We start from the raw sequence: 18,093 nt of genomic DNA, 5'->3' as shown, positions 1-18,093 counted from the left end.
AGACGCGGATCCCACGATCGGTCACGTGGTTGGCGAGAAAAGTAGCCGTCTCGTATTGAACGGCCTGGCATATGTGATCTCACTGTCAAACATACGTGGAAGTACGTTATTATCCATGTTATTGTTCTATTAACATTCAAATATATGCAAATATATGCCAAAATGAAGTATTGAAGTATTATTGGCAGTGTAGGTCAGACGTCTATTTCTTCCGTGTTGATGCGGGTATGAAAATACCAGAGCCTTTTAGAGAGCCCTTGTTATGTCTGTGTGTGACTGTGTGTGTGTAATTTATGGAGCTAGGCTCTCTATGCCCATTTGTATTTTCCTAATCGAAATAGCTCTGGGAAATACTAATGGGCACACAGAGCCTTTCCAATGCACACCCAGTAAAATACCAAGGGCCACATAAAACTTTTGAGAAAATGCTAGAACCTGTTGTGATTTGGCTTTGATCCATCTGGAGAAGGTCTGAAATGTGAAGACGATTCAGGGGCCCCTGAGTTTGGTAGACAGGGCCCTGAATGTTGAATGTTATATAAATCAATGGGCAATGACATTTGCGCTTACCATTAACATGGGAAAAATGTGAAAATGAAATACTGCAATAAAAATATATGTTTAATAAAAGTTTACATAGGCCTACAAGACTATAATATTTGCATGTAAATTAAAGTTCTCGATCATTATTACTGCCATTTCCCGTTACTTTATATTAGGTATATTATATAATGACTAAAACTAATAAACTTGCATTTGAAAAATACATTTCCCTTGTTTAGGAATATACATATACTGTATATTGACCGTGGCAACAAATTAACAACTAAGAAGTTACTTGGACCATGATATTGCAGTTGGGTGCAATGTTCATATAGGGTTAAGCAGATGCAAAACAATCTAAAACATTTGGAATGCAATCATTTTCTGACCGAAAAATTTGCTAAAAGGCCAGAAAATGTTTGGAACCAATGGTGTAGGTGTTACGGGTAAAGATAATCCAGCATTTGTATTCTAGGCCAGTAGCGATCCCAACCTTAAATTCAAGACACACCAATTTAAAGTTGTAGGGCTGAAGGATGTCACACATTATTACCATGGTATTATCATATACTCGGTTATTAGAAATTTTCTCAATATTTATTGAAATAAATATTGCTGTGTGGATCTTACAACAGATTTGTGATTATCGCCATGTCGAATGTTGCTTCTTGTGTTTATCATGATGAATAGCAGGTTCCTTCAGCTGACAAAAAACATCTCCAAGCAAAGATACCGGGGACATCTGAAAGGCTTTAACAGCTGTTAGACTTTATGTTATGTTATAGGAAGTATAGCCTACTCCAGTTGAACTCTGCATACCACTTCAAGAGATGCACAGAGTGTACTTCATACACTGTTGATTAAATAAATCTAAACACGAATTATCAAACATGTTTTATATAAAAATAATAATGAATCGTTTACATTATAAATTGAGCCTCTCCGGTCTTGACTTAATGGCCAAGAAACAACTTGTGTCTAGACCAGTTAACCACCACTGCTCTAAAAAGTGCCCCGCATGGGCCACAACGGGCCACTAGAGATCACATCGGACAATATTGGTTCACACTAACTTTAAACGCTACGATTCTACCAGGGGGCCACACGTTGGTTTGGTATTTAAACTTGCACTATGCACGTTTTCCCATTAACAACCTCTAGTGGCTTGAGATGTAGCTACAGCTAAAACTAAATATTTATATTTAATATCTCAGACTTTCCCCAAGCATTGAATCTACAAAAAACGATTTACAGAGACAAATTCCCTGGATGGATTGAAACCTTAGTTACGATAGTTAATAGAGTAAATAGCTGTTGTTGACAAGTTATAGTGAAGGTTTAAGGCTATAGCTTGTGAGATCGACTATCATACTTACCTCAGACTTGCATATCATTACACACATAATACTCAATGTACCAAAGAATTTCTTTGAAAGAATGAACCGTTTCCTGTTTTATACACAATAGCTTATTAATGAGAAATATATTAAAGTCACTAAGGTCTTACATTTCAAAGGTAAAGGTTATATTCAAGTTAATGATCCGGGAGGTTTCCGAACATTCACCACAAATGGTAGATATCTAAAAAAAAAAATACTTCAAGGAAGCCCTTCGAATCAGAGCCTCTTCTTCTTCTGTGGTTCTATAGCTACAAATTAATTGTTTAATTTGCTGTTTGAACCTTTGCCATCTAGATGGGAAAATAGATTCATATTTAAAATATTTGTATTATGGTTATTGGTGCCCTAGTGTCAATTGTGCAGTGGTGCATATAATTACTTTATAGTAGTACTAAATGTGATTCCTATCAAATGTCGTCTGGTGGAAATTAGCTTTGGATCATCATGTGAGTGCACAAAAAGTAAACGACCAGCAGAAGGTTAATAAAAGAAAAAGTATGACTACTCTTTACGATAACATCTGAACCTGGAGTTAACATTTGAGACCTGTGCGAGAACCCGGGATGACATGCAAGACAAGACAAAAAAGGGCTCAAGGAGAACCAACTGACGCCGGCAGTTAGGGTCCAGGGAGGACGGATCAACAGCAAAAAAGGCCCACATTTGCGGTTTCTTTGACCTTGGTGTGCAAAAGTATACTCTTTATTCTTATTATATATCCAACTTTATTCTGCCCCGTCCCTCTCCCCTCCCACAGGGGCTGACCCAGCCCCCAAACCAGTGGCAGACCAACAGAACAGGACAATGCTGACTGCCACCAGTTTACTGTCACTATTACAATAGCCAATCAGAGCTCACCTGCATAAAGAAGGCAACCAAACAAAGAAGAGCAGAAAAAAGGGCTTATTTTTTCTTTTTTGTTAAATAGTAATAAATACATTGAGATGCAGTGGTTCGTTCTTTATCCCTTTTCTCTGAAGCAGGAGGGTTAAAAAGTTTGGATGTCATGTAGTTGTGTTTTTTTAAACGTTTTTTTATTGATCTGTGTTGGTTCTTTAGCAGCAATCCGCATCAATTGTCATGGTGATTAGCAGCACAGAGAGGAGGCGGCTATGTCTGGGGAACCACCACAGGAGGAGCAGGGCAAGATAAGAGGAGGAGGAGGAGGTTCCCTTCATGTGCCCCGACACATTCCCCTACCAGACACCCTCCACTTCTACCACATAAGAGAGAGAGAGAGAGAGAGAGAGAGAGAGACAGAGAGAGAGAGAGAGACAGAGAGAGAGAACAGAGGGACAGGGGGCTGCAGTCCGGACAGATTTCAGCCATAGTCCTGTTCCTGAACCTTTACGTCATTGAAAATTAAAGCTGGGAAGCATTTTCATTTTTCAAAAATGCTAACATGTTCTTGTGTTTTCTAACTGCTGTGGGCTGAAATAGCATTTCTCTTCATTTTTTTTTTTTTTTCACTCAACTCGGTCCTGGATGAATGTGGGAAAATGAATCCAACGCTGTCATTTATAAAACTCTCCCCCCCCCCCCCCCCCCCCCCCCCCTCCTCCTTCAGAAGCAGGAACAATCAAGTAAAAACACACAGCTCCTCAAACCACAGAAAAAAATCTAATATTAAACAACAATATTCATAAAAACAAGCCAGTCTCAATTGTTCCATTCTAATTCACAGCTGTTGCTCCTCGCTTACTCTTCAAAGAAGACAAAAACTTAAAAGAAAGAATAAAATAAGCTTTCCCCCCCCGCCGCCTCCTCCTCTCTCCTCCTCTCAAGTAGAAGAAATGATCTCCTTCAGCTCAAAGTTCACCACTTAGTCTCTGAACTGAGTATGTGTGTGTCTGAGACCGTGTGTCTGTGTGTATGTATGGTGGAGGGGCTCTATGTCTATTTACCACTTTTGTATGTGTATACTGTAGTTGTTAAAGTCGTATGGCTTTAGGGTGTGTTTGAGGGTATATCAAGAGTTGGCTGCCCCTTCGTCCGAGTCCGGTCGCGCCCTGCCGCCCCCTGCCAGGTTATTGTTGTTGGACACGGGGTAGTAGTCCTCAGGAGGCGGGGCTTGGGGCCCCTGGGCACCGGAGGCTGTCCGAGTCCGGAAGGCAGACAGTCCGATTGGCAGAGCTAGGGGCAAGGAGGCGGAGCCAAACTGCGAGGCTTCCATGGAAGACACCGCCCCGCCCAGGTGGTGAAGCCCCAGGGACACGCCCACATCCATGCTGTCACTCATCTGGGGGGAAGATCCCTGCTGGCCTCCGACGCCGCCGCCGCCGCCGCCTCCTCCTCCGATGCCCGTCGGCCCCTGGCCCTGCCGCAGGCCCCGCCCGCCGTTGCCGTGGTGGGTGTAGACCGGGTGGGGGTGGTGCGGCGCGTCCAGGAAGTGACGCTGGTGTTGCTGGGAGGCAGCCGGCTTGTGGAGGAGCAGCTGAGTGTAGGACTCCTGGCCGCCGCCGCCGCCGCCACCACCGCCGCCGCCGCCGCCGCTCTCGCTGCTGGGCCAAATACGCATCTGCTGCTGGGAGGGAGCCTGGAGGGGGAGCAGGGGGGCCACGGGCAGAGGGGGACGCCGTCAGCACACTAATGTGGACGGGAGCAGCCCGCCACACTACCCAGCGGGAGGCCTGGTTGGCTGTCATGATTGAACGCTAGGACATGGAATATTAGGCCCGATCCCATTTCTACCCCTTCCCCTTACCCCTTCCCCTTCAAAACAAGAAATGGGATTGGGCCTTAGTATTGAAATGAAGCACAGTTCTGAGTGTGAGTCCTTGATTTAACGGGGTCTGACTGAGACCGTTGACTTTTGTGTTTAGGCGTGGCTGTTGATGCTTTGCCAGGCTATGGTGATGACCACTGATAAAAGGGAGTTGCACATTTGTTTGGGCCCAATCCATTTTTTTGCAGATAAGCACTCCTAAGCTACATGATACCACTTTAACTGATACGGTGTCCCAATGCCGTCAGCTTTATTATTTCAATGCAATATACTTATGGCTTTCTATTACTTTTATCCAATATATATACTAGGGTTGCCGCCGTGTGGACATTTTCACACCGAGTAATACACTCGTGTCAACACCGGTATTACCGAGTATAAACGGTATAAACTTTGAAACTAGGTCAACCGCCATCTTCTCCGTCAACTCTCCTCTCACACTCGGTGACAGCGTCTTATAACGTTCTATATATGATATTATAATATAATTTTATAAATAATATCACGGCCAAAAGCTCCGGATGGCCGTAGCGCGGGGAGCTCTCGTAGGGATTGGGCTTTGCGGGGTTTGTTTACCGAGGTTGCTATGGTTACTGGTCTTGTGCGTTACATCAGTTTATTAGGTAGCCTATCTATCATTATATATAAATCTATTATTATTACATTTTTATTTACTTAATTATATTATTCATTTCTACTGAATTTTTATTTTATTACTGAAAAACAAAAAACAAAAACTCTGTGATGCCGGTGTGCAACACAGAGTAATCGGTGTTGTCCTCAACACCGGTAACACCGGTAATACCGTATACCGCGGCAACCCTAATATATACATAACATTATGTATTACTCTGTGCTGGTTGGTGAATGATCTAATAACATAAGACTTGAACCGTTGCAGTCCATATGAATCCTGCTGAATCCACCTAATTCTTATATACGCTGTACATTCGAATAATAAACAACACTATATGCATCTGTTTCCATTGGTCAGTACCTGGGGGCTTGTCATCTCGTAGTCTGAGTGAGTAACAGCAGAGTTGTAGTAGCGATTACTGTAGCGGTAGTTACGGTTGTCATTGGAGGAACCACTCGAGCCACCTGGTGAGAGAACACGTAATGAGGATGATGATATTATTAAGTCCTTCTTCAAATTCCTGTATCATTGCAAACAAAATGGTTAATTGAAGGAACTACACAGTGGTTGGTTATTGAAGCTTTTTTTTTTTTTTTAAAGGCACCACATGTTGTAGAAGGAAATATCAGCTCTCTGACAGGTTGGTAGTTTAAAAATCATGCTTCTCATTTTGAAGCATGAAAAGGTCAACACTTATCCATCTATATTGGCTGCAGGAGCATTTAGATGCAAGGCCAAAACCATTGCTTGCCTATGGTGCAACAAGGTGCCAGCATAATCTTCTTTCCTCTTGCTAACAGAGTACGAAGAAGTAGCAAGTTCATGAGACTTCCAGTCTTAGCATCAAGAGGCAAGCTTTAGTAGGCTACCGGATGGCTTGTTTGGGCCTGATTGATCTATAACAAATTGACCCCATTGTTTGAACCACTGAACAAGCCAAGTAACACCCTTCTCATGAATAGAGCAATAGCTAGAGCTATAATATCTAGTCTACCTGGTTAACTCATTAAATATATCGATAAGTTAACAATTGAAGATGGATTCGCTAGCCACGTATACACTGTGGGAGTTATTTAATTGGAATAAAGAAGTTTGAAAACAGATGGAATAAAAAAGATATGACATCCCTATATTGATTATTATTTTTCATGAAAATAATAATATATACAGTTGATTATTATCCTTTATAATATTGACCTTAACCATCAATTGTGAAAAAAGCCTTTCTGAGCTAGAGCAGATGTTTTAAAATGGACCTCTAGCGTGTTCAGAGGGTCGATCAGGATCTACCTAGAATGATTTAAGCATAGCAGTAAGATTGTGTTTAACCATTAGAGGGCAGCAAACCCTAAAAAGTGTGTTTGGGGGGGAATTGCAGTAGGTGACAATCTAGTAAATGGCCTTGACTTGAATAAGTGACACCAAAATTTCAGGTGCATGTGAACATCTCATAAAACATCCATGGCCATGTATTGATAGGTGAGAGACATCTGTATACCAGAGCTAGAGACGGAGCTTGTAGTGGAGGTTGAATGAGAGTGGTCCATGGCAGGAGACGTGGATGTCGATGAACTTGTGTTGGTTCCCTCGTCTGTCGTCTTTTTGAAGAAATTGTGCTGCAGAGCGTAGAATGGAGTGATTCGGCTCTTCGGGTCGTAGTCTAGCATGCGCAGGATCAGGTCTGGAACACAAAACGTTGCGCGGCGTTGATATGAATTCAGGAAGAAAGTACGACATGATTTATAGGATATGATGTTATATGTCTGTGGTGCGTCATCAATCAAACATCCAATCGAATGGGAGCTTGATCAGGACGTTTTTATTGAATCTGTATCGTCACAACATGATGATTAGTGATGTTTAGTGTCCTGTACACTACAGACGTTCTGTTGATCGTTTACCTTTAAACTTCAAGTAGTCACATGGGGCATGACCTGGTTCCCCGGCACGTCGGCCTCCTGGCCCTCCGGTCTCCACCCCCAGGATCTCATGGAGACGTCGCGTGGCTGGAGGTTTATACTCCTGGATCCACACACACACACACACACACACACACACACACACACACACACACACACACACACACACAGATTACACCAATCATTTAGAATGGCTGAGAGGAGAAAATTAACATAGTGGTTATGGTACAGGTCAGGATTTAAGTACCTTCTTAATGTCCTTGTTCTTTTTTACTGTCCACAAGCCGTCTGACAGCTTGTCAAAATACTTCCTGGCTTTAGGAGCTGTGTCCAGCATGTGGCTGGGAGGGACACCGAGCACCTCCACGATCTTATTCATCTGGTCCACCTGCAGACGCAACAGAGAGGGAGGTGAGCCCCGCGCTCCAACGACAACATTCAAACCGCACCACCAGAGAGGAATACACACTAACACATACACATAAGGACTGCGGAGCCCCGATGATGAAACTCAATCATTTTTAACATCTGGGGAGAGCCATACATACACGCCAACATTAAGTCAGTCTTTGTGGGCCTTGCCCTAACGCACAGACTACATAAGCATGTCTGGGAACAGGTGCGACTCCGCGCGTCTCAGCCGTGTACCTCGTTGGATCCACTGAACAGGGGCTCTCCGGTGTGCATCTCCACCAAGATGCAGCCAAGAGACCACATGTCGATAGCCAGGTCGTAGGGCATCCCTAGCAACACCTCTGGGGAACGGTAGAACCTGCTCTGGATGTACTGGTAGATCTGCAGAGGACAGAGAAGGAGGAGAGAGGGCGTCAGAGGACTGGAAGAGTGTGGAGTGTGTGGAGCGTGTGAATCGAGCGTGGACTGTATGGAGCGTGTGAATCGAGAGTGGACTGTATGGAGCGTGTGAATCGAGTGTGGACTGTATGGAGCGTGTGAATCGAGTGTGGACTATATGGACCGTGTGAATCGAGTGTGGACTGTATGGAGCGTGTGAATCGAGTGTGGACTGTATGGAGCGTGTGAATCGAGTGTGGACTGTATGGAGCGTGTGAATCGAGAGTGGACTGTATGGAGCGTGTGAATCGAGTGTGGACTGTATGGAGCGTGTGAATCGAGTGTGGACTGTATGGAGCATGTGAAAAGAGTCTTGACGGTGAGTCAGTTCGATACAAGTAGATGAAAGGTGGGATGTAGGTGAGTTTGGATTCTGTCACTCCTCTGAACTCTGAGTTTGTTGCATGCCGTTCCAGCCAGTGGAGTGAGAGCGTGTGGGGAATGGGGTGACATGAGTGCCTTCTTGACCGTCACCTGGGGCTTTGTTCCCGTCTCCATTATTGTGAATTATGAAATTAGGTCCTTTGGAGTTCACCATGGATGTATTGTGTGTGTGTTATTAGATTGATGTGTGTGTGTATATGTATTGCTCACCCTCTGTCCAAGCTGGCAGGAGGATCCAAAGTCGACAATCTTGATGGCGGATCGTTTGGGGTTACATAACAAGATATTCTCTGGTTTCAGATCGCAGTGGATGATTGACAGCTCTGGTGTGGCCAGGAATAATAATGCTGTAGATAAAAACAAAAGTTACATGAATAAGCCTATCACTTTCATTAGTGATTATATATTGTCTTTAATATCATTCGCAAAATTCCTAATAAAACAATCAAAAGTGTCAAATGTTTTATTTGTCACCGCTCAATGTTTTCTTTGACACATCATTTTATCTATAAGATATCAATTATGGACTATAAGCCGTCAGAAATATGTCAAATATCTTGAATGCTTTTGGAATATACTTTGAATGGCTTAAGGGTGGTAACTGACAACTGACACGACACTTCTTATTTAGATCTTGTGTATTTATTTTATATTCTAACAATGAACTCAATGAGCACAGAATTGTATTCTCCAACAAGTAGAATCTAGAGTTTGCTGCCATCTACAGGGGAAGAACATAGTTGGCTCTCTGTGATACAGGCATGGAACAAGACGTTATTGTTCGTCTCACAGAAGCCAAATCACTGCGGACTAAAATACCAGGTGTTATTCTCTCTCTCTCATATATTATGTTAGGAGTCAAACACAGACGATAATTCAGATTTTAGTGTGTGTGTGTGTGTATGTGTGTGCGTGCGTGTGCGTGTGTGCGCACATACCTGTGCAGAGCTGCTGTGCAAATTTCCTGGTCAAGTTGAGGGACACCCCCCTGAAGTTTGTGTTCCTCAGGAGATCATACAAGTTGTAACTTAATAACTCAAACACCAAACATAGATGGTTTCTGAACATAAAGTGACGCTTCAGGTGAACTAGAGAGAAGGAGAAGTCAGAGGGAAACAATGGTCAGTTCAGAGGTGGGAATAAGAGGCCAACCTTAATACCAACAGCATCACCCATCTTAAAATAAGACACCAAGCACTACGATAGCTGTTGTAGTTCACCTACCCCTCCCCCCCCCCTCGTAGTTACTGTTGCCAACTCGGACAAACAAACTGACCAGAGCCCACCATGCCGGGTTGTCCTACAGAGTAACTGTCTGCTATAATTAATCTGTGATGACAGGGTGCTTTGGATGAATGCATGCCCCCCAAGACAGTCCGATGATGCCATCCCGCGTGACAATGCTGCCCTAGGAGTTGGACGTTATCGGTGCTTACCTATGTAATATTTCATCTCAGTGTCGTGCTTGTTCATGAGCTCCAGCAGTCGGAGCTCAATCTGTGCCTGGTTTAAAAAGGCCTTCTTATTCTTTATGATCTTAATCGCCACCCATTCCTGCTCATGGTGGTCGTATGCCTTCACCACCTGGAGGAAGAGAAATATTAAAATTACACATTTATCAAGATCACAATCACAGTTTCGGATTCACAGGTTCAGATTAGTTTTGTTCCTGGTGTCACATATGCATTATGAATAATAATGCTTCACCTTTAACCTCATTTGTCAGGTCATTGGTCATATTTTTATATTCTAGGCAAGAACAATGAGTGTTTTGTTCTCATAGATAATATCACTAAGTACTAGTTGAACGACAACCTTAGAGAAGCGTCTTTTATCACAATGACCATTTACACAAGAGAAATGTGTGGATCCTACAACCGATTTCTTTAATTATATGTTATAACAAATGAATAAAAGGAAATGTTTATCATATGTATAACGCGTTACCGGTAAACTCGATAAGAAAAGGGTTCTTTGTTCTATATATAGTTCTATAGCGTTTCTGCAGACAGTAGATGAAGGCACAATGGAACTACCTGTTGAGGCCTTAATATTGCTGAAGAGATAGGTAGTAACACCCATCGAGTTGCTAATTTACCCTGAAAGGAAAGTTATGACAGAAACCCCAACCCTTTGTTGGCTGTAAACATATTTTCCCGAAAGTGTATTAAAATCGATAATAAAAACGTCTCTCACCAGGCAATGGCACAGATAGTAGTAAAGATTCATATTGTCCTCATAATGCAGATAACGTGTTTGGCCACACATCTCGGAGCCTCAATGTACTTCATACAAATATTGTCATGTTGGAATGACTAAACACTCTGTGCCATTTTGTTACATCTGTCACATCTTCCAGTGTGCGACGTCCAGAACATTTCTGTTAAAGATTGATGTCAAATACATGCCTGATGCATGAAAAACGTAATAACACAGACTAGTTGTAACCATTACAACAGTCAACCACTCTTCCTTCACCTGTCCAAAGGAGCCCTTGCCGATGAGTGAGTCTATCTCATAGCGGTCCAGCCACTTCTCTCCATTCTTGACAATGTAATCATAGTTGTCGTCATCATAGCCATCATTGTAGACTTTCCGCTCCTTCTTAGTGCTGCTGTCCTCTGGGGGCACCTGCTGGGCTCGCCTCTTCTTCTTGGTATAGTACACCTGGACGAAGAGGGGGAACACACAGCACATACCTGACTTGTAACATCCTTCACAACTGTATATCTGGGGTTTGGGCTTTCTCAATGACATTCAGCTTAAGAACTGGTCCATATGACTGCCACACTCTCCTTTAAAGTAGCCTTCTGATATCCCATTTGCATTTAATAAAATATTGTATACAATTTGATTAAAAATAACCAATGTTTATAGATTCCTTTTGGGTCACTGTGGTTACCTTGCTTTGAGTGATCCTCTGTAAACATTCTGAGACTTCTTTCTTTAATTTACACAGAGCATAACAAGACCAGGCTGGACCCAGCGAGGAGCGACAGAAAATCACCATCCAACAGTATTGGACGGTCTGAACATTTTTCCTCATTACAAACAATACAGCGCTTTCATAAAAATAAAAAAAACAATCAAATGATCCAGCCTATATTTTTTTTACTTTAAAATATGGCTATGTCTATTTACACATTTATCACCTTTGTCTGATACGATATACTTTACACTTTTCAAGAAAAAGACTAAACGGGTACATCGTCCATGACACTGAGCGGCACGGTCTCCTACCTCATTGATGTGCTTGTAAGTCTTAATTAGGTCAACGGAAAGTTTCCTTAATGGTGCGCAGGCCGGGTCTCTGAAACTAGGTGGGATCCTCCGCTGGAGTATGGTCATATCAGACAGCGCCTGCAGGAAGACACGGGTTAGTGGTCGTCAGCTCAACCAGGCACCAATGAATGCTTTGTTTTTGTATTCGTTCTGTCCTGGTGATTACAACTGTGAAAGTAGTTGTAAAAATGAACGCGTGTAGTTTCTGCCGAGGATATAAATGGTTGAGGGATGATCCATTTCTTCCCCCCGAGCTAATAAATCCTCCTAGTGGCGAGGTGCCTCGGGAGTATAAAACGTCTTGCCAGATGTCCTCTGTGTCAACTTTACAGTATACACTTCTCAATTAATCTTTATTTGTTGCTCTCAGACGCGGCCAGGTCGGACATCGAGCAGGTAAGCGTTCCCACTAGTGGCGCCTACCACCAATGTGATCCATCACATTAAACCATCTTAAATGGTTGGATTTTCAAAATGCCTGCAAAAACCCAATGCAGCCTAACGAGGCAGCTGCTTACGTAAGACAAAGGCAGTAGGCTCGCTTACGGCTGGGACGCAGTCAAATGCGTTTGCATATTATAGGCTGTAGAGTGTATGAGATTGATGTCATCTCATTCTTTATCGCAAAGGCTGTATTTAATTACAAAATCTGACTTGACACTAAAACATACTCAATCGCAAACGTGAACGATTGATTTCCTGCTCCGTTGAATATATACACACCTCTTCAACATAGCATGGTACAAACATGTTTTGTATATTTGCAAGTTAGATATCTGAAGGCAAATGATTGAATTCCCCTAATCAAGTATTTGATTATAATATATTAATAAAAAAAGGAAAAGGAAAAGGAATATGCCCCACTTGGCAAGTGAAGGATCTCAGTTGAATGTAGGGGTGGGAAAAATAATCGATTCTTCGATGCATCGCGATTCTCTCTAGAACGATTCCGTCTCGATGCCGAGACGGGATCTTTTTTATTTGTTCGCCTGCTGCAACATTCAACATTCTGAGGGATACTTTTAGTAATTTTACAATTATTTAATTTATCTTCAGTGTGTATTGGCCAATCTGATTTGTCACGATTGCGATTCAGCCTACGCATAGCATGAACGCAAACTCGCAGCAAGACACAAGAACTCCTTCTAATTCAAGCGAAGATTTTTCTTTAATGACATAGAAAAGAATGATTAGAAAGAAAATAAAACTGAAACCTATTTTTTACATACTTCCATATTGTGTTGTAATGCAAGCTGCATTGATTATTGCATTGTTTATAGAATAGTAATATTTGTGACAGAAGCTTTTTCTCTAGTTAAATATTAGATAAGTTAATTCATCTGTTGATGTCTTGAATGATCATCACAAAAGTAGGAAGTGATTAGCAAACTCTGAGTAGCAAACTCAGATGTATATATATATATTTTTGAAAATCGCGCGATAATCGTTTTAGAATCGAATCGTTGTCCTCATAATCAGAATCGAATTGTGAGGTGCCAAGAGATTCCGACCCCTGGTTGAATGCCAGTCATATTGAGGCATCGAACCCTAATATCAGCTCTCAACAATTGATGCCTTGGCAGACTTATGTGGATCATGGGTCACCCTGATGGTCCGACTGTAGAAGGGAACGCGTTAGGCTTGTGTCATACTGAACACTGTTACGGTGACACTTAATAAAAAGGCACTCAGTGGGCACATTACAGGAAGAAATCTTGATCGTTGTTAATGCCAATTAACGATCCATGATCATTACCATTGGGCTGCTTTAAAAAATATTATAGGGGCCTGGAGCAAGCGTGTTTATGACTTTCCCGCAAACATTCAACAATTGGAAACTATAATGGTCAAAAAGGCCACCAAATAAGTGAAGGAATTGACCTGTAGATAATCCTATCGTGTTTGGATCATAAGCCCGACAAGGCCGGTACCAGAGTCAGACTGTGTCTCTCTGATGTCCTGCTGCTGTGATCGGACTGATCAATAAAAATTGGGACCTCAAATCTTTCTGCAACTCTTGAGTTGGGTGCGACTATGACGATTAGCACTGTTGGAGGTGTTGAAGTGATGTCCCGGACTTGGCAGACCGCTTCGACCACAGATGTTTTTTTGAGCTCTGTCTGAATTGTTGTGCTTCACTCGTCTATTATCCAATTTGGTAGAGTTGCAGTATTGTCGAAGTGGGATGCCCGACACCATAGGCCGGCACTCGAGCTGTAACTACCTGCATCTGGCCCGCATCCGCAAAGAACTGGATGCCTCCAGTGATCCACAATTAGCTCTATGCTATTCTGGAGCCAACCTGTACCGCTAGTAGAATACATTGCTCCCCGATGCATTTCAAGCAACAAGAAACTGCTGTAAAATTTCATCAAAACTATGCTCAATCAACAAATCACCTTTGTTAAGGGATAATTTGGAGGGCTCCCTATATTGTCGAAGCTGTGCATCTTTGAAAACGTAAGACTGAAGCTCTAGTGTCTACACAGTCGGCGTGAGTCGGACCAATGAGGGGAGCCGAAAACAAGGCAAACGCAGCGAAGAATCAGTTTTCCTTTTTGATCAATTATTAAAATCGATCAGTGATTTGTTTTAGTGAAACGAGAAAATAAAGGTTTAGAACACCAAAACCTAAACGAGAGGGACTGGATGAGGAACGGGCTATACGGTCCAAACTGGGACAGTGCCTAGGGGTCCAGGGTCGGGCTCTGATTGGTACAGTTATATCGGTATTAACGTTGGGTTTTAAAGGAAATATTATTCAGATAACAAATGTTCTCATCTGATTTGAATTTTTCAGCTCCACTGACTTTTAATTTTTTTTTTTTATCCTTTTTATTGTAGAGTAAGACAGGAAGCTATGGGAGAGAGAGGGGAAGATAATGCAGCATAGGACCGAGTCCAGGAATCGAACCCCGGTCGGTGCGGTAAGCACTGGGCCTTAATGGCACGCCCTCCCCCCGCTGAACCACCAGGGCGCCCCCTAGCACCACTAACTTAACAAAGTGGGTCTTGATGGAAACAGTAGCTGTGTTCGAAATCGTTCCCTAATCACTCACTCACTATTCCCTATATAGTCAGTGTATGATATAGTGCACTATATAGAGAACGGACAAACGAGAATTCGGACACCACGCTGAACATTTCAAAATGACCGCATTGCATTGTGGTATACGGGAGTAACGCGTAGGGAACATCGTGTGTTCACTCCAATTTTGGGTATTTTATGTCCACTATATAGTGAATGAAGTTAACCCCCGAGAACTCGAACGCCACTACAAAACGGCGAGCGCCCTACACAGCGCACTACACCCGTGACGGGGCCCGGTTCCGGACACAGCCAGTCAACGTGGCCCCCGGCGTGGCCCCCGGCGTGGTGGCGTTACCTGCTGCTGCTCTGCCATGGAGTGGATGGAGCTGAAGGAGGGGTGTGCGTGGGTGTGCTGGCTGGTCATGGCTGGCTCAGCAGGGGAGAAGCCCTGGGCAGCGGAGGAGGAGGAGGAGGAGGTGGTGGGGGGACATCCTGAGCTGCTTCCACCTGGGGAGGGAACACATACGATGGAGACGCCATTAGCGGAGGTCTGTGATTAATATTGCGCACGGACCAGTCGGCCTCCAGGGACGCCAGCCACAAAGGAAAGCATTGTGGTCATTGTGTTATCCGCCCCCCCCCCCCCCCCCCCCAATTCAATATGCATTCCGTATGCCGTTCATGGTACTTCTTGTCTAGGTCAACTGGTGGAGCATGGCATTTGTGCCGCCAGGGTCAACGGTTTGATTCCCCAACTGCTGAGTATGTGGTGCACACAACGTTGCTTTGCTGAACATTGCTTTGCTTGAGTGAAGAAAAATGAGCATCAGTGTTGAAGCACAACAAATTGCATTCAACTCTTTGTTTGTGATTTGAACAGACAGTGATTTCCGAAATTCTGAACAATTTAAATTAAATGATACAATTTAAATTACTGAATGACTAAAATAGTAGACGTATAAAAAGGTTTCCTTCAATTCCTTAAAATGTTAAAAGATGCATTTGAGCTAATTCGTGGTTAAAAGACTTTGTGGCAACTGTAGTGTACCAGGGAAAGCGCAACAAAATACAAAATAACGTATTAGCGATTTCCTCTTTCTCTGAATGTGAATGTCCGTTGGTGGGGAGAGGGGATCATCTCTGCATGTATTGACCTCACTGTGTGGACAGAACTAGGTAGTTCAGGTCCGAGCACCTTTCCACCAGCCCATGTTTTCTACCTAACTAAACGAGAGAGCAAATAGCAGTTAAACAAGCGAGCCTAGTTCATCCTATTTGAACAATTGGGCAAATAGCCGGTCCATGACCTGTGAGTTCACATTATGCAAATCCAAGCAAATAACGTTTTGTTTTACACACAAAATTCCTGTGTGGATTTCCTTTGTCTACACATTCAGTGTCCTCAGCAAGTTGACTCCATTATGTAGAACTTTAGGGACCGTTATAGGACTGTTCCTCATCATGTCCCCCTCAAAAATGTTCTCCAAAGAAACCGAAAGGGGCCAAAGGCTGAATGAATCCCACCTGCTCCTCCAGGTAGCCATGTAACCTGTGCAATGTTCATTGCCAACATTAGCAATGGTTTGGTTTCAATGGACAAGATGTTCTAGAGGTGCCTGGGCCCTCAGACCTTGCGATGCCGTCCAGAGGAATGAATGAAAAAACAAGAAGAATCAAGAGACGATCTTGATGTAGGCCTTTGTGAATGGCTTATGGTTTTGGATTTATAACAATTTGTACTAGAGAACAAGAAGAAAGAAATCTGTATTCGTCCATATCAGCATAAAGTCAATATGGGTTCTTCATTTGTATGTTGCCATTTTTATGATAATGGAAATCATGATAAATACTTCAAGGCCAAATGTCAAAGATTAACAGACAATCCTCGGCATCTTAAAAATCCTGTGTATTCATCTCTCCAACAGATAAAAAACACATGCAAGTCTCAGTTACAGTTAAACAAACAAGACAAACATGTACAAAAAATGTTCAATGTTTCTCAAATGGGAATGGGAAATAGTTGGTGCCGTTGTGGTGTTAATATATGATGTTGTCCCGTCAGCGAGTAGTGCTGAACATCCCAAAACGTGTGAGACAGACAGAGCTTTCTCCCCTCTTCCTTTGTGACCACCCAGGTTTGTATTTTCTGAGACTCGGAAAGCATTTCCAAAACCTTACTGAAAATATTATATCTTTTTTGCAGCTAGTGCAAAACACATTTAGCTAAATAAGCCACTGGACAAACAAGACTAACCCCCTAAACCCATCCCTGTGGCAACACACACGTGTGTGTTACCGGCTGCTGTTAGGGCTGTGGAATAAATATCAGAAATGTCAGAAATCTGTTGATTGTGGAGGAGGTTGTGGTATTTAATTTGACAATTAGTAAGGTTGAACAACCAATTAAAACTTTTTAGCTATTAACTGCATAAAGCAGCAATGTTCAGATACACAGATTACCATATTTGATCATGTAGGTCATGTCATTTGCCCATGTTCAATGTTAATATAATATAGGATGGTTGTATTTCAGTAAAGTATTATAACACAAATTGTATAGATTGCTTAAGTCAGAAGGATGGTTTATATGTAGCTCTATGAGTAATATGACCAATGTCTACTGAGCAATAGGGTTAGGTTGCTGTTGTCTATTTGCCTGTCCTTATTAGGGATGATCACAGAGGGGGAAACGGAAACTGGAGTAAGGGCTAGTCACTCTGTCTGAGAACACTGTTGTTATGAGGCAGTAAGTTCTGCCCTGAAAAGAGAGATGACGTAGAGAGAGAGGGAGAGTTTGATCAAAGAGAGAGTGCTAGTATATCTGCCTGGCACTGAAATAAGTGCCTCCGTCCCTTTAAGAAGCCAAGAAGCACTCAGAGCACTTCCTCACTCTGACAACCCTCTTTTCCGCAATACCATTGGCCAAGGCCCCCCTCCCTCAGTCTGAGCTGATTGGATGTTAGTATCCAAGGGCTGGCTGGCCAGCGCTCTATAAATAAAACGCTGTGCTTTCTCAGCAACCAGCCCCTCTCTGTCTGTATTGCTATTTACTTCTCTCTTCTTTTCTTCTTCTCTACCAGCCTGCAGTAATAGTTAGGGGCTGGCTCTATCTCCCTCTATCAACCAAACATAGAGCAGTAAGACAGTACTCTGTTCTTGGTTTAGCACGGGCTCATAATACTTATAAATCCCTTAATAAATACAAAGGGAGTTTGTGTCATTGATTTTCTTCAAAAGATTTAACACAAAATATTGGTTACAAATATGATACAATTCAAGGAAAAGCCTTGTCTAAAGTATCGATACTGTTACAATACTAT

The 18,093-nt window shown here is 42.7% G+C and overlaps 1 protein-coding gene across 5 annotated transcripts in view; it reads right to left on the bottom strand.

The window, feature by feature from the left end:
- Positions 1-2,955: 2,955 nt before the first annotated feature.
- Positions 2,956-18,093, bottom strand: part of dyrk1b (dual-specificity tyrosine-(Y)-phosphorylation regulated kinase 1B) — a 38,329-nt gene continuing 23,191 nt past the window's right edge. For all 5 annotated transcript variants that reach the window (XM_030370942.1, XM_030370943.1, XM_030370940.1 and 2 more), the window contains 12 exons: positions 15,129-15,280; positions 11,701-11,820; positions 10,939-11,127; positions 9,897-10,044; positions 9,399-9,548; positions 8,671-8,807; positions 7,873-8,019; positions 7,472-7,612; positions 7,207-7,327; positions 6,804-6,986; positions 5,666-5,769; positions 2,956-4,479 (listed from right to left, as the gene is read on the bottom strand). In XM_030370942.1, the coding sequence (XP_030226802.1) occupies positions 3,913-4,479; positions 5,666-5,769; positions 6,804-6,986; positions 7,207-7,327; positions 7,472-7,612; positions 7,873-8,019; positions 8,671-8,807; positions 9,399-9,548; positions 9,897-10,044; positions 10,939-11,127; positions 11,701-11,820; positions 15,129-15,197 (2,076 nt within the window). In that variant the 5' untranslated portion in view covers positions 15,198-15,280 and the 3' untranslated portion in view covers positions 2,956-3,912. The remainder of the gene's footprint in view (positions 4,480-5,665; positions 5,770-6,803; positions 6,987-7,206; positions 7,328-7,471; positions 7,613-7,872; positions 8,020-8,670; positions 8,808-9,398; positions 9,549-9,896; positions 10,045-10,938; positions 11,128-11,700; positions 11,821-15,128; positions 15,281-18,093) is intronic.

Source organism: Gadus morhua, chromosome 11, assembly GCF_902167405.1.
Source record: "Gadus morhua chromosome 11, gadMor3.0, whole genome shotgun sequence".
Taxonomy (NCBI): Eukaryota; Metazoa; Chordata; class Actinopteri; order Gadiformes; family Gadidae; genus Gadus; species Gadus morhua.
The sequence above is the reverse complement of the archived record's forward strand: the minus strand, read 5'-3'. Positions and strand labels throughout refer to the sequence as shown.